The sequence below is a fragment of the Gadus macrocephalus genome, chromosome 12, assembly GCF_031168955.1.
Source record: "Gadus macrocephalus chromosome 12, ASM3116895v1".
Lineage (NCBI taxonomy): Eukaryota > Metazoa > Chordata > Actinopteri > Gadiformes > Gadidae > Gadus > Gadus macrocephalus.
In genome coordinates, this window is record NC_082393.1 from 13,720,065 (window position 1) to 13,747,624 (window position 27,560).

General features: G+C 43.3%; 1 protein-coding gene across 1 annotated transcript in view; it reads right to left on the reverse strand.

Annotated features, from left to right (window-relative positions):
• Positions 1-27,560, reverse strand: part of znhit6 (zinc finger HIT-type containing 6) — a 139,647-nt gene that overhangs the window by 35,699 nt on the left and 76,388 nt on the right. The window contains exon 7 of the mRNA XM_060066919.1: positions 25,305-25,385. Within this exon, the coding sequence (XP_059922902.1) occupies positions 25,305-25,385 (81 nt within the window). The remainder of the gene's footprint in view (positions 1-25,304; positions 25,386-27,560) is intronic.

Here is a 27,560-nt window from a genome sequence, read left to right on the forward strand (position 1 = left end):
TGTTTTGTGGTTTCCACACTGGGTAGCGCAAATGGCATATGGATCCCACAATATGTTCTTAGAGCTCAACAGCACAGGTGGAGGTGATTGTGAGGCTGGATGAGCAAACAGTTTTTTTTTTACCATGATACCATAATGCACCCGTTCTTTGTCTTTGGATCTGTTGAATAAATTGATCAATAAATGGTGAATCTCAAAGAGCGCAACCAGAGGAACATCAGAGTTATTGAGTCCACGCGTCCAACAGCATAGTCATCATATACCTCTCCTGTACGCAAAAAGTATATTCCAGTGATTTACGGAAATTATAGAACCTCATGGTTGGCTAGATGTCACTGGCCTAGCATGTGGAAGCCTGCATCATTTATAAACAGTTACAACAGTTACAAAAGTTTAGCAACACAACTCAGCAACACTGAAACAAGATACGTTTGCTTTCAAGCTAGCTCTACTCCAATTTGAGCGATTACTCTATTGCTTACAATCGTTTATTATGAACATACTGTATGTGTAGGACTCAATAATTGTGTTTATTATAAAACCAACGGTACTGATTAGCTTGTTAGCTAAGGCTTACCTGATATGAAGTGAACGTTGCAGATTTTTGCATTTTTAATCATCTGCTCGTTCTAATCGCTTAATCTGATAGATTGTAAACAAAGACGTCTCCCGTTTGCCTTAAATGGGATGCTAGTTGATGGTATCTTGTAAATCTTCTGCGTTTTGATAGTCTTATTTAAAAGGTTTGTGCACAACAAGACATGATTGCGGCTCTTGTCGCTCTCGCCTCTTTCTGCACATGACATGCGCGTAGAGCGGGAGTAAAGTTGACTGATAATCCCTCAGCGTCCTCGTTGCTAAGCGACGTCAATGTTTTTGTCCATGCTTTGGCAGACTATTTCTCTGTTGATCAACACTACGAATGCTGGTAACAAATACATTGTAGAAAGACACACCGTGTGAAGTTTTTTTTTTTTCCATATGCTAAAGACGTGTCTAGTTCACCGTCCTGCAGGCTGTGTTCAGTAAAATAAATAGCGATCTGTTTACATCTAGGCATCACATGTAGACATCTGCCTAAGCCCACGTTGAAATAATTTGATGTTGATGCCGCAGTTGTTGAAATAAACAGATTGATTTCATACAAATCACAAAAGCCTCTCCCTGTGTCATTGTGTGTGCGTGTATCCGAGGTGCTTGTGTGAGTAAGTGGGGGGTTCTCGATTGACCAATTTTCCAATATTATTCGAATACTTCTCAGCGAATATTGAATAGTATTTCTTGCCAGAAATGCACATCCCTAGTACTTATACATGAGTGGCATGCCAGTGGAAAACAGTAGGTACCAGTATGAACTGGCAAATACCACAGGACATGAGTGGCATGTCAGTGGAAAAACGGTAGGTGCCAGTATGAACTGGTAATTACCATTTTACATGAGTGGCATGACAGTGGAAAAACGGTAGGTGCCAGTGTAAACTGTTATTACCATTTTACATGATTGGCATGCCAGCGGAAAAACGGTTGGCCTATATGCTATATAGGCTACGCTACTACGACACCTTGATAAAACACGAGTGAAAAAATTTATGAATGTCTAGCCATAGGATACAGTGCTACCCCCTGGTAGATATAGGGACCTGCCTCTGTAGTCATAAGCTGTGTTCGAAATGATTCCCTGTCATGGATATAGTGCACTAAATCGGGTGCTCGCCATTTTGTAGTGGTGTTCGAATTTTCAGTGGTTAATTTCATGCACTTAAAATACCCAAAATTTGAGTGCACAGACGATTTTCCCTACATGTTACTCCCGTATACATAATGCAATGCGGCAGTGTTTTTCCGGAGAAGAAGCTGAACTAGAACTGCAAGCAGTTATGCAGGGGTCCAAGAAGTGTGCATTTCGCCGGCACAACGCGACAAGAAATGTGCGTTTCGCCGGCACAACGCGAAGCATGTGTTCAAAACGCTACCCTGAACGCTACTCTGAACCTGTGGATAGAAAGGATTTGACTGTGGTAGGAGTAGCGAGAAGTCAGTGTTGCGTTTTCACAGCGAAATTTTGTAGAAGATATACAATTTCCTCGTTTATTGCGCCCCCTAATGGCGAAATTTTCCAATATTTTTATCGAACGTCATTAAGGTTAGCACCGACATGTGTGTAGAATTTGGACTCGATCCGACGTCTACTTTTAGATTTTTTGGGATTTTTGATTTTCCACGTCTAATTTAGCTAATATACTAATATTCCAAACGCTACCGTTTCGTCGTCGAAGGTCGGATCAAATAACTGTCTATCATTTCTTTGCGTGTTCGTCTGAAGATGCCGTGTGCAAAGTTTGGTGTTGATTGGTCAAGAAATGTGGGAGGAGTAGCGAAAATACAGTTTTGCGGTTTTCGCGATTTAGCAAAAAATATTCATAGACGCAAATGGGCGTGGCCTAGGCCAAAAGATGCAGCAGACTCCAGTGCATCTGTGTGTACAAGTTTTTGGAATCTGGGAGGTTCGGTGTGGGAGTTATAGCCCCAAACGCGTATTCCTTGGTATAGCGCCACCTAGTGGCCGGCATGTCTGGATTTTGTCGTCTGCGTAGTGTTCACGGACCTGGATCTAGTCATGCGATTGGCATGTCGGCACCATTTACGGTTTGGGCTGTGGTACCACTTCTACGGAAGGAAGTATAAGAACTAGAACTGCAAGCAGTTATGCAGGGGTCCAAGAAGTGTGCATTTCGCCGGCACAACGCGAAGCATGTGTTCAAAACAAATGGGCTTGGCCTATGCCAAAAGATGCAACTGACTCCAGTGAATCTGTGGATGTAAAGGTTTTGACTGTGGGATGTTCGTTGTGGGAGTTGTAGCCCAAAACGCGTTTCCAGAACATTCCATTGGCCAGTTAGGAGATATATTATTTTGTCGTTTTTTTGCACCCCCTTGTGGCGAAATTGTCCAAAGACAATTTTCCTTTGCCAAATAACTCCCGCCCACATTAAAAATTCTTGGCCATATTTTTTATATAGACTTGGGTTTGCCCCTTGATGGTTCCCTTATAGTTTGAAGAACATTCCTTTGGCCAATTAGAAGATATACAATTTCCTCGTTTCTTGCGCCCCCTAATGGCGTAATCTTCCGAATTTTTTATCGAACGACATTAAGGATAGCCCCAACATGTGTGTAAAGTTTGGACTCGATCCGACGTCTAATTCTTGATTTTTTTGGATTTTGGATTTTTCACGTCTAATTTAGCTAATAAACAAATATTCAAAATGCTACCGTTTCGTCGTCAAAGGTCGGATCAAAAAACTGTCTAAGATTTCTTTGCGTGTGCGTCTGAAGATGCCGTGTGCAAAGTTTGGTGTTGATTGGTCAAGAAATGTGGGAGGAGTAGCGAAAATACAGTTTTGCGGTTTTCGCGATTTAGCGAAAAATATTCATAGACGCAAATGGGCGTGGCCTAGGCCAAAAGATGCAGCAGACTCCAGTGCATCTGTGTGTACAAGTTATTGGACTCTGGGAGGTTCGGTGTGGGAGTTATAGCCCCAAACGCGTATTCCTTGGTATAGCGCCACCTAGTGGCCGGCATGTCTGGATTTTGTCGTCTGCCTAGAACTCACGGACCTGGATCTAGTCATGCAATTGGCGTGTCGGCACCATTTACGGTTTGGGCTGTGGTACCACTTCTAGGGGGAAATAATAATAATAGGAAAAATCCTTACAAAAACAATAGGGATCCAACCTGTTGGCTTGGACCCCTAACTAGAACTGCAAGCAGTTATGCAGGGGTCCAAGAAGTGTGCATTTCGCCGGCACAACGCGACAAGAAATGTGCATTTCGCCGGCACAACGCGAAGCATGTGTTCAAAACACGGCGTGTGACAAAAGATGCAGCTGACTCCAGTGAATCTGTGGATATAAAGGTTTTGACTGTGGGAGGTTCGGTGTGGGAGTTATAGCCCAAAACGCGTTTTCAGAACATTCCATTGGCAAATTAGGAGACATACAATGTCGTAGTTTTTTGGCGCCGCCTTGTGGCGAAATTTTCCGAAGACAATTTTCCTTTTCCAAATAACTCCCGCCCACATTAATAATTCTTGGCCATATTTCTTATATAGACTCGGGTTTGCCCCTTGGTGGTTTCCTCATAGTTTGAAGAACATTGCTTTGGCCAATTAGAAGATATACAATTTCCTCGTTTATTGCGCCCCCTTAGGGCGTAATTTTCCGATTTCTTTAGCAAACGCTGTTAAGGTTAGCACCGACATGTGTGTAAAATTTGGACTCGATCCGATGTCTAATTTTAGATTTTTTTTTATTATTATTTTTCACGTCTAATTTAGCTAATAAACCAATATTCAAAACGCTACCGTTTTGTCGTCGAAGGTCGGATCAAAAAAGTGTCTAAGATTTCTTTGCGTGTGCGTCTGACGATGTCGTGTGCAAAGTTTGGTGTTGATTGGTCAAGAAATGTGGGAGGAGTAGGGAAAAAACAGTTTTGCGGTTTTTGCGATTTAGCGAAAAATATTCATAGACGCAAATGGGCGTGGCCTAGACCAAAAGCTGCAGCAGACTCCAGTGCATCTGTGTGTACAAGTTTTTGGACTCTGGGAGGTTCGGTGTGGGAGTTATAGCCCCAAACGCGTATTCCTTGGTATAGCGCCACCTAGTGGCCGGCATGTCTGGATTTGGTTATCTGAGTAGCGGTGCCGATTCTGGATCTAGTCATGTAATTGGCGCGTGTGCACCATTTACGGTTTGGGCTGTAGTCCCACTTTCACCGCGGGAAGAATAATAATCCTTACAAAAACAATAGGGATCCAACCTGTTGGCTTGGACCCCTAATAACTAGAACTGCAAGCAGTTATGCAGGGGTCCAAGAAGTGTGCATTTCGCCGGCACAACGCGACAAGAAATGTGCATTTCGCCGGCACAACGCGAAGCATGTGTTCAAAACGCTACCCTGAACCTGTGGATACAAAGGATTTGACTGTGGTAGGAGTAGCGAGAAGTCAGTGTAGCGTTTTCGCGGCAAAATTTTGTAGAAGATATACAATTTTCTCGTTTATTGCACCCCCTAATGGCGAAATTTTCCGATTTTTTTATCGAACGACATTAAGGTTAGCACCAACATGTGTGTACAATTTGGACTCGATCCGATGTCAGATTTTTATTTTTTGGGATTTTGGATTTTCCACGTCTAATTTAGCTAATAAACAAATATTCAAAACTCTACCGTTTCGTTGTCGAAGGTCGGATCAAAAAACTGTCTATGATTTCTGTGCGTGTGCGTCTGAAGATGCCGTGTGCAAAGTTTGGTGTTTTGATTGGTCAAGAAATGTGGGAGGAGTAGCGAAAATACAGTTTTGCGGTTTTCGCGATTTAGCGAAAAATATTCATTGACGCAAATGGGCGTGGCCTAGGCCAAAAGATGCAGCAGACTCCAGTGCATCTGTGTGTACAAGTTTTTGGACTCTGGGAGGTTCGGTGTGGGAGTTATAGCCCCAAACGCGTATTCCTTGGTATAGCGCCACCTAGTGGCCGGCATGTCTGGATTTTGTCGTCTGCGTAGTGTTGACGGACCTGGATCTAGTCATGCGATTGGCATGTCGGCACCATTTACGGTTTGGGCTGTGGTACCACTTCTACGGAAGGAAGTATAAGAACAAGAAATGTGCATTTCGCCGGCACAACGCGAAGCATGTGTTCGAAACAAATGGGCACGGCGTGTGCCAAAAGATGCAGCTGACTCCAGTGAATCTGTGGATATAAAGGTTTTGACTGTGGGAGGTTCGGTGGGAGTTATAGCCCAAAACACATTTCAGAACATTCCATTGTCAAATTAGGAGACATACAATGTCGTAGTTTTTTGGCGCCGCCTTGTGGCGAAATTTTCCGAAGACAATTTTCCTTTTCCAAATAACTCCCGCCCACATTAATAATTCTTGGCCATATTTTTTATATAGACTCGGGTTTGCCCCTTGATGGTTTCCTCATAGTTTGAAGAACATTCCTTTGGCCAATTAGAAGATATACAATTCCCTCGTTTATTGCGCCCCCTAAAGGCGAATTTTTCCGAAATTTTTATCGAACGTCATTAAGGTTAGCACAGACATGTGTGTAGAATTTGGACTCGATCCGATGTCTAATTTTGGATTATTTTGGATTTTAAATTTTCCATGTCTAATTTAGCTAATAAACAAATATTCAAAACTCTACAGTTTCGTCGTCGGAGGTCGGATCAAAAAACTGTCTATGTTTTCTCTGCGTGTGCGTCTGACGATGCCGTGTGCAAAGTTTGGTGTTGATTGGTCAAGAAATGTGGGAGGAGTAGCGAAAATACAGTTTTGCGGTTTTTGCGATTTAGCGAAAAATATTCATAGACGCAAATGGGCGTGGCCTAGGCCAAAAGATGCAGCAGACTCCAGTGCATCTGTGTGTACAAGTTTTTGGAATCTGGGAGGTTCGGTGTGGGAGTTATAGCCCCAAACGCGTATTCCTTGGTATAGCGCCACCTAGTGGCCGGCATGTCTGGATTTTGTCGTCTGCGTAGTGTTCACGGACCTGGATCTAGTCATGCGATTGGCATGTCGGCACCATTTACGGTTTGGGCTGTGGTACCACTTCTACGGAAGGAAGTATAAGAACTAGAACTGCAAGCAGTTATGCAGGGGTCCAAGAAGTGTGCATTTCGCCGGCACAACGCGAAGCATGTGTTCAAAACAAATGGGCACGGCGTGTGCCAAAAGTTGCAGCTGACTCCAGTGAATCTGTGGATATAAAGGTTTTGACTGTGGGAGGTTCGGTGTGGGAGTTATAGCCCAAAACGCGTTTTCAGAACATTCCATTGGCAAATTAGGAGACATACAATGTCGTCGTTTTTTGGCGCCGCCTTGTGGCGAAATTTCCGAAGACAATTTTCCTTTTCCAAATAACTCCAGCCCACATTAATAATTCTTGGCCATATTTTCTATATAGACTCGGGATTGCCCCTTGATGGTTTCCCTCGAGTTTGAAGAACATTCCTTAGGCCAATTAGAAGATATACAATTTCCTCATTTATTGCGCCCCCTTATGGCGAGATTTTCCGATTTTTTTATCGAACGACCTTAAGGGTATCACCGACATGCGTCTAAAAGTTGGACATGATCCGATGTCTAATTTTGCTATTTTGTTAATTTTTGCGTTTCGACGTAAAACATAGCTAATAAACAAATATTCAAAACGCTACCGTTTCGTCGTCGAAGGTTGGATCAAAAAAGAGTTTGAGTATTTATTTTCGTGTGCGTCTTAAGATGTCGTGTGCAAAGTTTGGTGTTGATTGGTCAAGAAATGCGGGAGGAGTAGCGAAAATACAGTTTTGCGGTTTTCGCGATTTTGCGAAAAATAATTATAGACGCAAATGGGCGTGGCCTATGCCAAAAGATGCAGCAGACTCCAGTGAATATGTGGGTACAAGTTTTTGCATGTGGGAGGTTCGGTGTGGGAGTTATAGCCCCAAACGCGTTTTCCCTTGGTATAGCGCCACCTAGTGTTCGGCGTGTCTGGATTTTGTCGTCTGCGTAGTCCGAAGAGATCTGGATCTAGTCATGCAATTCGCGTGTCGGCACCATTTACGGTTTGGGGTGTGGGCCCACTTTTAAGGAGGTAAGAATAATAATAAGAAAAATCCTTACAAAAACAATAGGGATCCAACCTGTTGGCTTGGACCCCTAATAAAAATCCTTACAAAAACAATAGGGTTCCAACCTGTTGGCTTGGACCCCTAACTAGAACTGCAAGCAGTTATGCAGGGGTCCAAGAAGTGTGCATTTCGCCGGCACAACGCGAAGCATGTGTTCAAAACAAAGCATGTGTTCAAAACAAATGGGCTTGGCCTATGCCAAGAGATGCAGCTGACTCCAGTGAATCTGTGGATATAAAGGTTTTCAATGTGGGAGCTTCGGTGTGGGAGTTATAGCCCAAAATGCGTTTTCAGAACATTCCATTGGCCAGTTAGGAGATGTATTATTTCGTCGTTTATTTGCGCCCCCTTGTGGCGAAATTTTCCAAAGACAATTTTCCTTTGCCAAATAACTCCCGCCCACATAAATAATTCTTGGCCATATTTTTTATATAGACTCGGGTTTGCCCCTTGATGGTTCCCTTATAGTTTGAAGAACATTCCTTTGGCCAATTAGAAGATATACAATTTCCTCGTTTATTGCGCCCCCTTATGGCGAAATATTCCGATTATTTTACTGAACGCCAGTAGGGGTAGCATCGACATGTGTCAAAAATTTGGACTTGATCCGATGTGTAATTTTGGTATTTCCTAATTTTTTGGCGTTTCGATGTAAAACGTAGCTAATAAACATATATTCAAAACGCTACCGTTTCGTCGTCGAAGGTCGGATCAAAAAAGTGTTAAAGTATTTATTTTCGTGTGCGTCTTAAGATGTTGTGTGCAAAGTTTTGTGTCAATTGGTCAAGAAATGTGGGAGGAGTTGGGAAAAGGCAGATTAGCGGTTTTCGCCATTTTGCGGAAAAAAATTATAGACGCAAATGGGCGTGGCCTATGCCAAAAGATGCAGCAGACTCCAGTGAATATGTGTGTACAAGTTTTTGAATGTGGGAGGTTCGGTGTGGGAGTTATAGCCCCAAACGCGTCTTTCCTTGGTATAGCGCCACCTAGTGGCCGGCGTGTCTGGATTTTGTCGTCTGACTAGAACTCGGGGACCTGGATCTAGTCATGCAATTGGCGTGTCGGCACCATTTACGGTTTGGGCTGTGGGCCCACTTCTAGGGGGGAATAATAATAACTAGAACTGCAAGCAGTTATGCAGGGGTCCAAGAAGTGTGCATTTTGCCGGCACAACGCGAAGCATGTGTTCGAAATTGAGAAACGGCGTATGCCAAAAGATGCAGCTGACTCCAGTGAATCTGTGGATATAAAGGTTTTGACTGTGGGAGGTTCGGTGTGGGAGTTATAGCCCAAAACGCGTTTTCAGAACATTCCATTGGCAAATTAGGAGACATACAATGTCTTCGTTTTTTGGCGCCGCCTTGTGGCGAAATTTTCCGAAGACAATTTTCCTTTTCCAAATAACTCCCGCCCACATTAATAATTCTTGGCCATATTTTTCATATAAACTCGGGTTTGCCCCTTGATGGTTTCCTCATAGTTTGAAGAACATTCCTCAGGCCAATTAGAAGATATACAATTTCCTCGTTTATTGCGCCCCCTAATGGCGAAATATTCCGAAGTTTTTATCGAACGCCATTAAGGGTAGCGCTAACATGTGTCTAAGATTTGGACTCGATCCGACGTCTAATATCTTTTTTTTCTGGATTTTAGATTTTTGACTTAAAACGTAGCTAAGCGACAAATATTCAAAACGCTACCGTTTCGTCGTCGAAGGTCGGATCAAAAAACTGTCTATCATTTCTTTGCGTGTGCGTCTGAAGATGCCGTGTGCAAAGTTTGGTGTCGATTGGTCAAGAAATGTGGGAGGAGTAGCGAAAAAACAGTTGTGCGGTTTTCGCGATTTAGCGAAAAAAGATTATCGACGCAAATGGGCGTGGCCTATGCCAAAAGATGCAGCAGACTCTAGTGAATAAGTGGGTACAAGTTTTTGACTGTGGGAGGTTCGGTGTGGGAGTTATAGCCCCAAACGCGTATTCCTTGGTATAGCGCCACCTAGTGACCGGCGTGTCTGGATTTTGTCGTCTGCGTAGTCCGAAGAGATCTGGATCTAGTCATGCAACTGGCGTGTCGGCACCATTTACGGTTTGGGCTGTGGAGTCACTTTTAAGGAGGTAAGAATAAAAAAAAAAAAAATCCTTACAAAAACAATAGGGATCCAACCTGTTGGCTTGGACCCCTAACTAGAACTGCAAGCAGTTATGCAGGGGTCCAAGAAGTGTGCATTTCGCCGGCACAACGCGAAGCATGTGTTCAAAAATTTAGAAACGGCGTATGCCAAAAGATGCAGCTGACTCCAGTGAATCTGTGGATATAAAGGCTTTGACTGTGGGAGGTTCGGTGTGGGAGTTATAGCCCAAAACGCGTTTTCAGAACATTCCATTGGCAAATTAAGAGACATACAATGTCTTAGTTTTTTGGCGCCGCCTTGTGGCGAAATTTCCGAAGACAATTTTCCTTTGCCAAATAACTCCCGCCCACATTAATAATTCTTGGCCATATTTTCTATATAGACTCGAGATTGCCCCTTGATGGTTTCCCTCGAGTTTGAACAACATTCCTTAGGCCAATTAGAAGATATACAATTTCCTCGTTTATTGCGCCCCCTAATGGCGAAATTTTCCAAATTTTTTATCGAACGTCTTTATGGTTAGCACCAACATCTGTGTAACATTTGGACTCGATCCGATGTGTAGTTTTGGATTTTTTCTGGATTTTGGATTTTTCACGTCTAATTTAGCTAATAAACCAATATTCAAAACGCTACCGTTTCGTCGTCGAAGGTCGGATCAAAAAAGTCTCCGAGGATTTCTTTGCGTGTGCGTCTGAAGATGTTGTGTGCAAAGTTTGGTGTTGATTGGTCAAGAAATGTGGGAGGAGTAGCGAAAAAACAGTTTTGCGGTTTTCGCGATTTTGCGAAAAATATTCATAGACGCAAATGGGCGTGCCCTATGCCAAAAGATGCAGCAGACTCCAGTGGATATGTGGGTACAAGTTTTTGAATGTGGGAGGTTCGGTGTGGGAGTTATAGCCCCAAACGCGTCTTTCCTTGGTATAGCGCCACCTAGTGGCCGGCGTGTCTGGATTTTGTCGTCTGCCTAGAACTCAGGGACCTGGATCTAGTCATGCAATTGGCGTGTCGGCACCATTTACGGTTTGGGCTGTGGGCCCACTTCTAGGGGGGAATAATAACTAGAACTGCAAGCAGTTATGCAGGGGTCCAAGAAGTGTGCATTTCGCCGGCACAACGCGAAGCATGTGTTCAAAACAAATGGGCACGGCGTGTGCCAAAAGATGCAGCTGACTCCAGTGAATCTGTGGATATAAAGGTTTTGACTGTGGGAGGTTCGGTGTGGGAGTTATAGCCCAAAACCCGTCAGAACATTCCATTGGCCAATTAGGAGATATATTATTTCGTCGTTCTTTTGCGCCCCCTTGTGGCGAAATTTTCCAAAGACAATTTTCCTTTGCCAAATAACTCCCGCCCACATTCATAATTCTTGGCCATATCTTTTATATAGACTCGGGTTTGCCCCTTGATGGTTCCCTTATAGTTTGAAGAACATTCCTCTGGCCAATTAGAAGATATACAATTTCCTCGTTTATTGCGCCCCCTTAGGGCGTAATTTTCCGATATTTTTATTGAACGCCATTAAGGGTAGCACCAACATGCGTGTACAATTTGGACTCGATCCGATGTTTAATTTTGGATCTTTTTTGATTTTTGATTTTCCACGTCTAATTTTGCTCATAAACCAATATTCAAAACGCTACCGTTTCGTCGTCGAAGGTCGGATCAAAAAAGTGTCAATCATTTCTTTGCGTGTGCGTCTGAAGATGCCGTGTGCAAAATTTCGTGTCAATTGGTTAAGAAATGTGGGAGGAGTAGCGAAAAAACAGTTTTGCGGTTTTTGCGATTTAGCGAAAAATATTCATAGACGCAAATGGGCGTGGCCTAGACCAAAAGCTGCAGCAGACTCCAGTGCATCTGTGTGTACAAGTTTTTGGACTCTGGGAGGTTCGGTGTGGGAGTTATAGCCCCAAACGCGTATTCCTTGGTATAGCGCCACCTAGTGGCCGGCATGTCTGGATTTGGTTATCTGAGTAGCGGTGCCGATTCTGGATCTAGTCATGTAATTGGCGCGTGTGCACCATTTACGGTTTGGGCTGTAGTCCCACTTTCACCGCGGGAAGAATAATAATCCTTACAAAAACAATAGGGATCCAACCTGTTGGCTTGGACCCCTAACTAGAACTGCAAGCAGTTATGCAGGGGTCCAAGAAGTGTGCATTTCGCCGGCACAACGCGAAGCCTGTGTTCAAAAATTGAGAAACGGCGTATGTGAAAAGATGCAGCTGACTCCAGTGAATCTGTGGATATAAAGGTTTTGACTGTGGGAGGTTCGGTGTGGGAGTTATAGCCCAAAACCCGTCAGAACATTCCATTGGCCAATTAGGAGATATATTATTTCGTCGTTTTTTTGCGCCCCCTTGTGGCGAAATTTTCCAAAGACAATTTTCCTTTGCCAAATAACTCCCGCCCACATTCATAATTCTTGGCCATATTTTTTATATAGACTCGGGTTTGCCCCTTGATGGTTCCCTTATAGTTTGAAGAACATTCCTCTGGCCAATTAGAAGATATACAATTTCCTCGTTTATTGCGCCCCCTTAGGGCGTAATTTTCCGATATTTTTATTGAACGCCATTAAGGGTAGCACCAACATGCGTGTACAATTTGGACTCGATCCGATGTTTAATTTTGGATCTTTTTTGATTTTTGATTTTCCACGTCTAATTTTGCTCATAAACCAATATTCAAAACGCTACCGTTTCGTCGTCGAAGGTCGGATCAAAAAAGTGTCTATCATTTCTTTGCGTGTGCGTCTGAAGATGCCGTGTGCAAAATTCCGTGTCAATTGGTCAAGAAATGTGGGAGGAGTAGCGAAAAGACAGTTTTGCGGTTTTCGCGATTTTGCGAAAAAAAATTATTGACGCAAATGGGCGTGGCCTAGGCCAAAAGATGCAGCAGACTCCAGTGAATATGTGGGTACAAGTTTTTGACTGTGGGAGGTTCGGTGTGGGAGTTATAGCCCCAAACGCGTATTCCTTGGTATAGCGCCACCTAGTGGCCGGCGTGTCTGGATTTTGTCGTCTGAATAGTCTTCACGGACCTGGATCTAGTCATGCAATTGGCATGTCGGCACCATTTACGGTCTGGGCTGTGGTACCACTTTCTTGGTAGGAATCATAATAATAACTAGAACTGCAAGCAGTTATGCAGGGGTCCAAGAAGTGTGCATTTCGCCGGCACAACGCGACAAGAAATGTGCATTTCGCCGGCACAACGCGAAGCATGTGTTCAAAACACGGCGTGTGACAAAAGATGCAGCTGACTCCAGTGAATCTGTGGATATAAAGGTTTTGACTGTGGGAGGTTCGGTGTGGGAGTTATAGCCCAAAACGCGTTTTCAGAACATTCCATTGGCAAATTAGGAGACATACAATGTCGTAGTTTTTTGGCGCCGCCTTGTGGCGAAATTTTCCGAAGACAATTTTCCTTTTCCAAATAACTCCCGCCCACATTAATAATTCTTGGCCATATTTCTTATATAGACTCGGGTTTGCCCCTTGGTGGTTTCCTCATAGTTTGAAGAACATTGCTTTGGCCAATTAGAAGATATACAATTTCCTCGTTTATTGCGCCCCCTTAGGGCGTAATTTTCCGATTTCTTTAGCAAACGCTGTTAAGGTTAGCACCGACATGTGTGTAAAATTTGGACTCGATCCGATGTCTAATTTTAGATTTTTTTTTATTATTATTTTTCACGTCTAATTTAGCTAATAAACCAATATTCAAAACGCTACCGTTTTGTCGTCGAAGGTCGGATCAAAAAAGTGTCTAAGATTTCTTTGCGTGTGCGTCTGACGATGTCGTGTGCAAAGTTTGGTGTTGATTGGTCAAGAAATGTGGGAGGAGTAGGGAAAAAACAGTTTTGCGGTTTTTGCGATTTAGCGAAAAATATTCATAGACGCAAATGGGCGTGGCCTAGACCAAAAGCTGCAGCAGACTCCAGTGCATCTGTGTGTACAAGTTTTTGGACTCTGGGAGGTTCGGTGTGGGAGTTATAGCCCCAAACGCGTATTCCTTGGTATAGCGCCACCTAGTGGCCGGCATGTCTGGATTTGGTTATCTGAGTAGCGGTGCCGATTCTGGATCTAGTCATGTAATTGGCGCGTGTGCACCATTTACGGTTTGGGCTGTAGTCCCACTTTCACCGCGGGAAGAATAATAATCCTTACAAAAACAATAGGGATCCAACCTGTTGGCTTGGACCCCTAACTAGAACTGCAAGCAGTTATGCAGGGGTCCAAGAAGTGTGCATTTCGCCGGCACAACGCGAAGCCTGTGTTCAAAAATTGAGAAACGGCGTATGTGAAAAGATGCAGCTGACTCCAGTGAATCTGTGGATATAAAGGTTTTGACTGTGGGAGCTTCGGTGTGGGAGTTATAGGCCAAAACGCGCTTTTAGAACATTCCTTTGGCCAATTAGGAGATATACAATGTCGTCGTTCTCTGGCGCCGCCTTGTGGTGAAATTTTCCGAAGAGAATTTTCCTCGTGGTGAAAATTTACGATTTTTTTATCGAACGACATTTAGGTTAGCACCGACATGTGTGTACAATTTGGACTCGATCCGATGTCTAATTCTGGATTTTTTTTGATTTTTGATTTTCCACGTCTAATTTAGCTAATATACCAATATTCCAAACGCTACCGTTTCGTCGTCGAAGGTCGGATCGAAAAAGTGTTTCATGCATTCTTTGCGTGTGCGTCTGAAGATGCCGTGAGCAAAGGCTGGTGTTGATTGGTCAAGAAATGTGGGAGGAGTAGGGAAAAAACGGTTTTGCGGTTTTCGCGATTTAGCAAAAAATATTCATAGACGCAAATGGGCGTGGCCTATGCCAAAAGATGCAGCAGACTCCAGTGAATATGTGCGTACAAGTTTTTGGACTGTGGGAGGTTCGGTGTGGGAGTTATAGCCCCAAACGCGTATTCCTTGGTATAGCGCCACCTAGGGACCGGCGTGTCTGGATTTTGTCGTCTGAATAGTCTTCACGGACCTGGATCTAGTCATGCAATTGGCATGTCGGCACCATTTACGGTCTGGGCTGTGGTACCACTTTCTTGGTAGGAAGTATAAAAATAACTAGAACTGCAAGCAGTTATGCAGGGGTCCAAGAAGTGTGCATTTCGCCGGCACAACGCGACAAGAAATGTGCATTTCGCCGGCACAACGCGAAGCATGTGTTGAAAACGCTACCCTGAACCTGTGGATACAAAGGATTTGACTGTGGTAGGAGTAGCGAGAAGTCAGTGTAGCGTTTTCGCGGCGAGATTTTGTAGAAGAAATACAATTTCCTCGTTTATTGCGCCCCCTAATGGCGAAATTTTCCGATTTTTTTATCGTACGACAATAAGGTTATCTACAACATGTGTGTACAATTTGGACTCGTTCCGATGTCTAATTTTGGATTTCTTTGGATTTTTGATTTTCCACGTCTAATTTAGCTCATAAACCAATATTCAAAACGCTACCGTTTCGTCGTCGAAGGTCGGATCAAAAAACTGTATACGATTCCTTTTCGTGTGTGTCTGAAGATGTCGTGTGCAAAGTTTGGTGTTGATTGGGCGAGAAATGTGGGAGGAGTAGGGAAAAAACTGTTTTGCGGTTTTCGCGATTTAGCGAAAAATATTCATAGACGCAAATGGGCGTGGCCTAGGCCAAAAGATGCAGCAGACTCCAGTGCATCTGTGTGTACAAGTTTTTGGACTCTGGGAGGTTCGGTGTGGGAGTTATAGCCCAAAACGCGTTTTCAGAACATTCCATTGGCAAATTAAGAGACATACAATGTCTTAGTTTTTTGGCGCCGCCTTGTGGCGAAATTTCCGAAGACAATTTTCCTTTGCCAAATAACTCCCGCCCACATTAATAATTCTTGGCCATATTTTCTATATAGACTCGAGATTGCCCCTTGATGGTTTCCCTCGAGTTTGAACAACATTCCTTAGGCCAATTAGAAGATATACAATTTCCTCGTTTATTGCGCCCCCTAATGGCGAAATTTTCCAAATTTTTTATCGAACGTCTTTATGGTTAGCACCAACATCTGTGTAACATTTGGACTCGATCCGATGTGTAGTTTTGGATTTTTTCTGGATTTTGGATTTTTCACGTCTAATTTAGCTAATAAACCAATATTCAAAACGCTACCGTTTCGTCGTCGAAGGTCGGATCAAAAAAGTCTCCGAGGATTTCTTTGCGTGTGCGTCTGAAGATGTTGTGTGCAAAGTTTGGTGTTGATTGGTCAAGAAATGTGGGAGGAGTAGCGAAAAAACAGTTTTGCGGTTTTCGCGATTTTGCGAAAAATATTCATAGACGCAAATGGGCGTGGCCTATGCCAAAAGATGCAGCAGACTCCAGTGGATATGTGGGTACAAGTTTTTGAATGTGGGAGGTTCGGTGTGGGAGTTATAGCCCCAAACGCGTCTTTCCTTGGTATAGCGCCACCTAGTGGCCGGCGTGTCTGGATTTTGTCGTCTGCCTAGAACTCAGGGACCTGGATCTAGTCATGCAATTGGCGTGTCGGCACCATTTACGGTTTGGGCTGTGGGCCCACTTCTAGGGGGGAATAATAACTAGAACTGCAAGCAGTTATGCAGGGGTCCAAGAAGTGTGCATTTCGCCGGCACAACGCGAAGCATGTGTTCAAAACAAATGGGCACGGCGTGTGCCAAAAGATGCAGCTGACTCCAGTGAATCTGTGGATATAAAGGTTTTGACTGTGGGAGGTTCGGTGTGGGAGTTATAGCCCAAAACCCGTCAGAACATTCCATTGGCCAATTAGGAGATATATTATTTCGTCGTTCTTTTGCGCCCCCTTGTGGCGAAATTTTCCAAAGACAATTTTCCTTTGCCAAATAACTCCCGCCCACATTCATAATTCTTGGCCATATCTTTTATATAGACTCGGGTTTGCCCCTTGATGGTTCCCTTATAGTTTGAAGAACATTCCTCTGGCCAATTAGAAGATATACAATTTCCTCGTTTATTGCGCCCCCTTAGGGCGTAATTTTCCGATATTTTTATTGAACGCCATTAAGGGTAGCACCAACATGCGTGTACAATTTGGACTCGATCCGATGTTTAATTTTGGATCTTTTTTGATTTTTGATTTTCCACGTCTAATTTTGCTCATAAACCAATATTCAAAACGCTACCGTTTCGTCGTCGAAGGTCGGATCAAAAAAGTGTCAATCATTTCTTTGCGTGTGCGTCTGAAGATGCCGTGTGCAAAATTTCGTGTCAATTGGTTAAGAAATGTGGGAGGAGTAGCGAAAAAACAGTTTTGCGGTTTTCGCGATTTTGCGAAAAAAAATTATAGACGCAAATGGGCGTGGCCTATGCCAAAAGATGCAGCAGACTCCAGTGAATATGTGCGTACAAGTTTTTGACTGTGGGAGGTTCGGTGTGGGAGTTAAAGCCCCAAACGCGTATTCCTGGGTATAGCGCCACCTAGTGACCGGCGTGTCTGGATTTTGTCGTCTGCTGAGTCCGAACAGATCTGGATCTAGTCATGCAATTCGCGTGTCGGCACCATTTACGGTTTGGGCTGTAGTACCACTTTCAGGGGGGTAAGAATAACTAGAACTGCAAGCAGTTATGCAGGGGTCCAAGAAGTGTGCATTTCGCCGGCACAACGCGACAAGAAATGTGCGTTTCGCCGGCACAACGCGAAGCATGTGTTCAAAACGCTACCCTGAACCTGTGGATACAAAGGATTTGACTGTGGTAGGAGTAGCGAGAAGTCAGTGTTGCGTTTTCACAGCGAAATTTTGTAGAAGATATACAATTTCCTCGTTTATTGCGCCCCCTAATGGCGAAATTTTCCGATTTTTTTTTCGAACGTCATTAAGGTTAGCACCGACATGTCTGTAAAATTTGGACTCGATCCGATATATAATTCTGGATTTCTTTGGATTTTTGATTTTTCACGTCTAATTTAGCTAATAAACAAATATTCAAAACTCTACCGTTTCGTCGTCGAAGGTCGGATCAAAAAACTGTCCGACGATTCCTTTGCGTGTGCGTCTGAAGATGTCGTGTGCAAAGTTGTGTGTCAATTGGTCAAGAAATGTGGGAGGAGTAGCGAAAAAACTGTTTTGCGGTTTTCGCGATTTAGCGAAAAATATTCATAGACGCAAATGGGCGTGGCCTAGGCCAAAAGATGCAGCAGACTCCAGTGGATATGTGGGTACAAGTTTTTGAATGTGGGAGGTTCGGTGTGGGAGTTATAGCCCCAAACGCGTCTTTCCTTGGTATAGCGCCACCTAGTGGCCGGCGTGTCTGGATTTTGTCGTCTGCCTAGAACTCAGGGACCTGGATCTAGTCATGCAATTGGCGTGTCGGCACCATTTACGGTTTGGGCTGTGGGCCCACTTCTAGGGGGGAATAATAATAAGAAAAATCCTTACAAAAACAATAGGGATCCAACCTGTTGGCTTGGACCCCTAATAAGAAAAATCCTTACAAAAACAATAGGGATCCAACCTGTTGGCTTGGACCCCTAAAAATCCTTACAAAAACAATAGGGTTCCAACCTGTTGGCTTGGACCCCTAATAACTAGAACTGCAAGCAGTTATGCAGGGGTCCAAGAAGTGTGCATTTCGCCGGCACAACGCGACAAGAAATGTGCATTTCGCCGGCACAACGCGAAGCATGTGTTCAAAACAAATGGGCACGGCGTGTGCCAAAAGATGCAGCTGACTCCAGTGAATCTGTGGATATAAAGGTTTTGACTGTGGGAGGTTCGGTGTGGGAGTTATAGCCCCAAACGCGTTTTCAGAACATTCCATTGGCAAATTAGGAGACATACAATGTCGTCGTTTTTTGGCGCCGCCTTGTGGCGAAATTTTCCGAAGAGAATTTTTCTCGTGGCGAAAATGTACGATTTTTTTATCGAACGACATTAAGGTTAGCACCGACATGTGTGTACAATTTGGACTCGATCCGATGTCTGATTTTTTATTTTTTTGGATTTTGGATTTTCCACGTCTAATTTAGCTAATATACCAATATTCCAAACGCTACCGTTTCGTCGTCGAAGGTCGGATCAATAAAGTGTTCGAATTTTATTTTTTGTGTGCGTCTGACAAGAAATGTGGGAGGAGTAGGGAAAAAACATTTTTGCGGTTTTCGCGATTTAGCGAAAAATATTCATGGACGCAAATGGGCGTGGCCTATGCCAAAAGATGCAGCAGACTCCAGTGCATCTGTGTGTACAAGTTTTTGACTGTGGGAGGTTCGGTGTGGGAGTTATAGCCCCAAACACGTATTCCTTCGTATAGCGCCACCTAGTGACCGGCGTGTCTGGATTTTGTCGTCTGCTTAGTCCGAACAGATCTGGATTTAGTCATGCAAATCGCGTGTCGGCACCATTTACGGTTTGGGCTGTGGTATCACTTTTAGGGGGGCAAGTATAGGAATAATAATCCTTACAAAAACAATAGGGATCCAACCTGTTGGCTTGGACCCCTAACTAGAACTGCAAGCAGTTATGCAGGGGTCCAAGAAGTGTGCATTTCGCCGGCACAACGCGAAGCATGTGTTCAAAACAAATGGGCACGGCGTGTGCCAAAAGATGCAGCTGACTCCAGTGAATCTGGAGTGTGAATCTTCCTCGTTTATTGCGCTTTTCTTTTTGAACGTCAGTAAGGGTACCGCTAACATGTGTCTAAGATTTGGACTCGATCCGATGTCTAATCTGTTTTTTTTCTGGATTTTAGATTTTCGACTTAAAACGTAGCTAATAAAGAAATATTCAAAATGCTATCGTTTCGTCGTCGAAGGTCGGATCAAAAAGTTTTACATGATTTCTGTTCGTGTGCGTCTGAAGATGTCGTGTGCAAAGTTTTGTGTCAATTGGTCAAGAAATGTGGGAGGAGTAGGGAAAAGGCAGTTTTGCGGTTTTCGCGATTTTGCGAAAAAAAATTATAGACGCAAATGGGCGTGGCCTATGCCAAAAGATGCAGCAGACTCCAGTGGATATGTGGGTACAAGTTTTTGACTGTGGAAGGTAAAAAATTATAGACGCAAATGGGCGTGGCCTATGCCAAAAGATGCAGCAGACTCCAGTGGATATGTGGGTACAAGTTTTTGACTGTGGAAGGTTCGGTGTGGGAGTTATAGCCCCAAACGCGTTTTCCCTTGGTATAGCGCCACCTAGTGGCCGGCGTGTCTGGATTGTGTCGTCTGCCTAGAACTCAGGGACCTGGATCTAGTCATGCAATTGGCATGTCGGCACCATTTACGGTTTGGGCTGTGGGCCCACTTCTAGGGGGGAATAATAATAATAAAAATAAAAAAAATCATTACAAAAACAATAGGGATCCAACCTGTTGGCTTGGACCCCTAACTAGAACTGCAAGCAGTTATGCAGGGGTCCAAGAAGTGTGCATTTCGCCGGCACAACGCGAAGCATGTGTTCGAAATTGAGAAACGGCGTATGGCAAAAGATGCAGCTGACTCCAGTGAATCTGTGGATATAAAGGTTTTGACTGTGGGAGGTTCGGTGTGGGAGTTATAGCCCAAAACGCGTTTTCAGAACATTCCATTGGCCAATTAGGAGATATATTATTTCGTCGTTTTTTTGCACCCCCTTGTGGCGAATTTTTCCAAAGACATTTTTCCTTTTCCAAATAACTCCCGCCCACATTAATAATTCTTGGCCATATTTTCTCTATAGACTCGGGATTGCCCCTTGATGGTTTCCCTTGAGTTTGAAGAACATTCCTCTGGCAAATTAGAAGATATACAATTTCCTCGTTTATTGCGCCCCCTTAGGGCGTAATTTTCCGATTTCTTTAGCAAACGCTGTTAAGGTTAGCACCGACATGTGTGTAAAATTTGGACTCGATCCGATGTCTAATTTTAGATTTTTCTTTATTATTATTTTTCACGTCTAATTTAGCTAATAAACCAATATTCAAAACGCTACCGTTTTGTCGTCGAAGGTCGGATCAAAAAAGTGTCTAAGATTTCTTTGCGTGTGCGTCTGACGATGTCGTGTGCAAAGTTTGGTGTTGATTGGTCAAGAAATGTGGGAGGAGTAGGGAAAAAACAGTTTTGCGGTTTTCGCGATTTAGCGAAAAATATTCATTGACGCAAATGGGCGTGGCCTAGGCCAAAAGATGCAGCAGACTCCAGTGCATCTGTGTGTACAAGTTTTTGACTGTGGGAGGTTCGGTGTGGGAGTTATAGCCCCAAACGCGTATTCCTTGGTATAGCGCCACCTAGTGACCGGCGTGTCTGGATTTGGTCGTCTGCTTAGTCCGAACAGATCTGGATCTAGTCATGCAATTCGCGTGTCGCCACCATTTACGGTTTGGGCTGTGGTCCCACTTTTAGGGAGGTACACATAATAATAAAAAAAATCCTTACAAAAACAATAGGGATCCAACCTGTTGGCTTGGACCCCTAATAAAAATCCTTACAAAAACAATAGGGATCCAATCTGTTGGCTTGGACCCCTAACAAGAAGTGTGCATTTCGCCGGCACAACGCGAAGCATGTGTTGGAAATTGAGAAACGGCGTATGCCAAAAGATGCAGCTGACTCCAGTGAATCTGTGGATATAAAGGTTTTGACTGTGGGAGGTTCGGTGTGGGAGTTATAGCCCAAAACGCGTTTTCAGAACATTCCATTGGCCAATTAGGAGATGTATTATTTCGTCGTTTTTTTGCGCCCTCTTGTGGCGAAATTTTCCAAAGACAATTTTCCTTTTCCAAATAACTCCCGCCCACATTAATAATTCTTGGCCATAATTTTTATATAGACTCGGGTTTGCCCCTTGATGGTTCCCTCATAGTTTGAAGAACATTCCTTTGGCCAATTAGAAGATATACAATTTCGTCGTTTATTGCGCCCCCTAATGGCGACATTTTCCAAAATGTTTATTTAACGTCACTATGGTTAGCACCAAAATGTGTGTAAAGTTTGGACTCGATCCGATGTCTAATTTTTGATTTTTTTGGTTTTTTGATTTTCCACGTCTAATTTAGCTAATAAACAAATATTCAAAATGCTACCGTTTCGTCGTCAAAGGTCGGATCAAAAAACTGTCTAAGATTTCTTTGCGTGTGCGTCTGAAGATGCCGTGTGCAAAGTTTGGTGTTGATTGGTCAAGAAATGTGGGAGGAGTAGCGAAAATACAGTTTTGCGGTTTTCGCGATTTTGCGAAAAATATTCATAGACGCAAATGGGCGTGGCCTAGGCCAAAAGATGCAGCAGACTCCAGTGCATCTGTGTGTACAAGTTATTGGACTCTGGGAGGTTCGGTGTGGGAGTTATAGCCCCAAACGCGTATTCCTTGGTATAGCGCCACCTAGTGGCCGGCATGTCTGGATTTTGTCGTCTGCCTAGAACTCACGGACCTGGATCTAGTCATGCAATTCGCGTGTCGGCACCATTTACGGTTTGGGCTGTGGTACCACTTCTAGGGGGAAATAATAATAATAGGAAAAATCCTTACAAAAACAATAGGGATCCAACCTGTTGGCTTGGACCCCTAATAAGAAAAATCCTTACAAAAACAATAGGGTTCCAACCTGTTGGCTTGGACCCCTAATAAGAAAAATCCTTACAAAAACAATAGGGATCCAACCTGTTGGCTTGGACCCCTAATAAACACTACAAAAACAATAGGGATCCAACCTGTTGGCTTGGACCCCTAATAATAATAATCCTTACAAAAACAATAGGGATCCAACCTGTTGGCTTGGACCCCTAATAAACACTACAAAAACAATAGGGATCCAACCTGTTGGCTTGGACCCCTAAAAAAATTCTTACAAAAACAATAGGGTTCCAACCTGTTGGCTTGGACCCCTAACTAGAACTGCAAGCAGTTATGCAGGGGTCCAAGAAGTGTGCATTTCGCCGTCACAACGCGACAAGAAATGTGCATTTCGCCGGCACAACGCGAAGCATGTGTTCAAAACGCTACCCTGAACCTGTGGATACAAAGGATTTGACTGTGGTAGGAGTAGCGAGAAGTCAGTGTAGCGTTTTCGCGGCGAAATTTTGTAGAAGATACACAATTTCCTCGTTTATTGCGCCCCCTAATGGCGAAATTTTCCGATTTTTTTATCGAACGTCATTAAGGTTAGCACCGACATGTGTGTAAAATTTGGACTCGATCCGATGTCTAATTCTTTATTTCTTCTGGATTTTTGATTTTCGACTTAAAACGTAGCTAATAAACAAATATTAAAAATGCTACCGTTTCGTCGTCGAAGGTCGGATCAAAAAGTTTTGCGGGGTTTTCTTTTCGTGTGCGTCTGAAGATGTCGTGTGCAAAGTTTTGTGTAAATTGGTCAAGAAATGTGGGAGGAGTAGGGAAAAGGCAGTTTTGCGGTTTTCGCGATTTTGCGAAAAAAAATTATAGACGCAAATGGGCGTGGCCTATGCCAAAAGATGCAGCAGACTCCAGTGGATATGTGGGTACAAGTTTTTGACTGTGGGAGGTTCGGTGTGGGAGTTATAGCCCCAAACGCGTTTTCCCTTGGTATAGCGCCACCTAGTGACCGGCGTGTATGGATTTTGTCGTCTGCGTAGTCCGAAGAGATCTGGATCTAGTCATTCAATTTGCGTGTCGGCACCATTTACGGTTTGGGGTGTGGGCCCACTTTTAGGGGGGTAAGAATAATAATAATAGGAATAATAATCCGTACAAAAACAATAGGGATCCAACCTGTTGGCTTGGACCCCTAATAATCCTTACAAAAACAATAGGGATCCAACCTTTTTGCTTGGACCCCTAAAAATCCTTACAAAAACAATAGGGATCCAACCTGTTGGCTTGGACCCCTAAAAAAATCCTTACAAAAACAATAGGGATCCAACCTGTTGGCTTGGACCCCTAATAACCGAGAAAACGAATACTTTTAATGATGGAGTCTCCGGCTTTCGATTAGAAATGTCAACTAGTTACTTGGGATTTAACAAAAAACTTGAACAAGGAAATGTAACATTCAACATCAATACAACCTCCAGCTTTCCTCGTGAGTGCCCGGTTTGTTTACATGATGTGGGCGCATCTGTCTGCGTCACACAAATACCCGGCGCATTCACTGATGCAAAGGACGTTTAGAAATGTTCAGCGTAGTGTCCGAATTCTCGTTTGTTCGTTCCCTACATTAGTGCACAAATCCTGAACACTATATAGGGAATAGTGAGTGAGTGTATAGGGAACGATTTGGAACACAGCTATAGACTATAGCTCTATATCTCTGATATCGATCGCTACTACGACACCTTGATAAAACACAAGCGAAAAAAATTATGCCATAGGCTACAGTGCCACCCACTGGTAGATATAGAGACCTGCCTCTGTAGTCATAGCTCTAAATCTCTTATCGATTAGTCAGACCTGTTTAGGTGGCTAGGCTAACTACCGTCACCGGAGCAAGTCCGGCTGTTTTCAAAAGCATCTCTCATTTCAAAAGCAACAAACAGATCGCACATATCCTAACAACAGAACGGACAAGGGTAACGTATAAATCCCTTTATTTACGGCGTTATGTTGTGATAGTGTCATAAAGACCAAATATATATAGCTTTATATTTACGGCAATACTTGTCGTGAAATTATAGGGAGGAGGTGGGGCGTGCTGGTATCATATACCATTGTTCGGAACGGCATATGCCGTTCCTGAACGGCATATGCCATGGTATGTCAGTGGTCGCGGTTGCACATGCCACAGGCCAATAAACGATCTTGGCGCTACTGTCAAATTTTGAACTGTAGTGTATGCTGCATAGGAGGAAGTGAAAAGGTTTTGATGGGCCTCAGCAAACCCCCAGATATCAAACGTCTTCAATCATTTTATAATTTCAAAATGGTCAATAATGTAATGACCTAGGCAAATCCCTTTTAATACCCGCACAAGTTTACCTGGTAAAAGAAAGCAGACAAAAAAGGAAGAAACAAAGGTTTGCAATAGGAATAATATTAATTCCTAGGAGGATTATTTGATATTGAAAGTCCCCTAAATGACATGCTAAAAACGAAAAAAGCCTCTGTTGAGTGAGTTTAGTCTTGAAGATCCAAAGGAACATGTGGGGTATATTCAACCCACTAGGGGTGCAAAGGTTCAGTTGGCCAACGGTTCCCAAGTAAAACAATGCGAGACATTAAATGTATTAAAAAGCTAGTTTTTGGTGATCTAGGTTAGGATATTTATACTAAAGTGTGTTAAGCACTAAATTGAGCCTGAACTGCTAGTGTGGACAATAAGTAATTTAAGGGAAGTTAATAAAGTGGAACAGCCACCATAACAATGTAATAAAAGTGAGAACTGAGTAATTAAAATAACCATAAACAATTGTATTGTGATGAGATGAGGAGGGACAAGACACTTGAAACATTTGCTAAACAAACTAGGCTTATATTTAATCAATTACAAAATTGACTTTAAATTGTGCACTTTAACCTTAACACATATATGTCATACAGATAAATATAAAGCTTGCGTTTAAATAATAAAAATAAGTAGAAAGCTTACTTTTGGCGTTTGACAGGGTCTGACTTTGAAGGGTGTACATATGAAGTTAGGATCTGCTGGATAGTTTGCCCATCAGAAACCCTTGAAAGAGAATCACAAGCAAGCAAATAAATGGTTAATGAAATGATGCTTAAAAGAAAAAGCTTGTATGTAGATATCCATACAAGATATTAGTTTGTCTACAAACACGTTTTTAATTACTTCCCAAAGATTTTCAAGGTTTTCTAAAGAGTCGCTTATTCCAAACAAGTTCCATTAACCTCTTAAACCCGAGCGCCCCCGGGGGCGGGGGCAGCTGCGCCAACGTGTGCTGTAAACAGCTGTAAACAGCACCACCATGCTCCAACATGTCCATGGTGCATACCCACGTAACGGGAAGAAACTCGGCTAAAAGCCCATGATAACCGTTTTTACCTAAAAAAAATACAATTCTAACACCAAGCAACTAAATGAGCCCATAGCAAAACACGCAAAACGTGCATGCGCTCATACTGGCTGCCGCCGATTTCGCTACTTCATGCCACCCAAACAAACTATATGTCATATGAAAGCTGAGGCTTCACAGATTTCAATGATATCACTCATCACTCTACGACGAAAACTCACTGAACTAGCAGCCAAAGAAGAGCAAAATAAATAAACAAATAAAAAACGTTATACAATGTGATACTTTTGATTGGCGAATAGTGTTTTTTTTGCATGAATTTGGGTCCCTCGATTTGACTGTCCCTCGACTCTATTGGCTCTAACGGTTCGATAGAGGGGTCAATCATCCAAATTGACCAATGGATACCCAAGATATCTTCCAGGGTTTGACTGGAAGGTCAGCATAATTCGCGCCAGAAGCGCCGAGAACTTTCTGAACACTCTTCAGACACTGCGGCTAGATAGAGACATACGCCCCTACTACACGCTTATTACATCGTTTGCATTTCTAGTTAGCTAGTAGTTAGCTAGTTATTTTGTATTTTCTTGCCTTTTTCTTCTATTTGTTATTATTTTTTAATAAATAATGGCAGGCAGGAGAAAGACCTATACTTTTGCGGAGGCATTCGCTATCATTACTAGCGACAGTGGGGCTACTGTAGTCCCTCTCGAGTCGTCGTCTGACGACAGTGACTTGCTGTTGCCAGAACTGGACACGGACAACAGTGATTCAGAATATCGAATTCCATCACCTGAAAGGTATGTAATCTCCGTTATCGATTACTTATTGATTTGGTGTCAAATTGACTATCTATCACCTTATTAGATATTATCTATCTATCGATCAATCTACTCACTATACTCATTCCACACACTCACTACCGGTACTCTTTTGCCGCTTTTCCACTGCATGGTACCAGCTCGACACGACTCGACACGACTCGACTCAGCTCGCATTTTTTGCGTTTCCACCGCGGTACCATGGTATCTGGTACCTGAAGTGGCTGCTTTTTCTAGTACCTACTCGCTCTAGGTTCCAAGCGAGCTGAGCCGATGCTAAAAGGTGACGTCGGCAGACGGCCGGCGACTGATTGGCCAGAGAGTGTGACGAAGTCACGAGAGCGACATGGCAACCATGCTGGTAACATCCATAGCAGCGCCGCAGCCAACATGTTCCACTTCTCCAACTTCTTCAACATGCCAGCTAATAATAGTAATGCGATCGATGTCCTCCATTGTTGTTATGTGGGTTCTGTCCATGTGTGGGTTGCGTATGTGTTGTTTGCGTCGCGTACACAAATACGTCACTGCCCTTTCGCGCAGCCGACCCCGCCCACGTCCAGGAGGTACTATTTGCGGTGGAAAAGCACCCGCGCTGCTACCGTGTCGAGTCGTGTCGTGTCGAGTCGTGTCGAGTCGAGCTACATGTGCGGTGGAAAAGCGGCATTTGCCTTATATTTATATTCATGATATTATTTGCATCAATTATCATCATCAATATTTTGTACATAGTTTATTTGATACTATCTCTATCCTTTCTTCTCTTTATTCCTTTTTTCATTGTTGAGAGGACCTAGCAAACCAAGCATTGCTGTGCAAGTGATGAATAAACTTGGATTTGATTTATTATCCTGCAATGAATTTAGTAAATGCACACTCAAACTGGTGCAAACTGGATTGTTAGTTGACTTCCCCAGTACAGGTCTTGTTTACTCCAACATATTGTTACTTGTCTGTTTGAAGTTATTCTTTTCTTTCTTCTTCTTGGGTTCCACAGTGATGATGATGCTGATTATGAGCCACCTTCATCGACTGCTCCTGCTCCAGCGT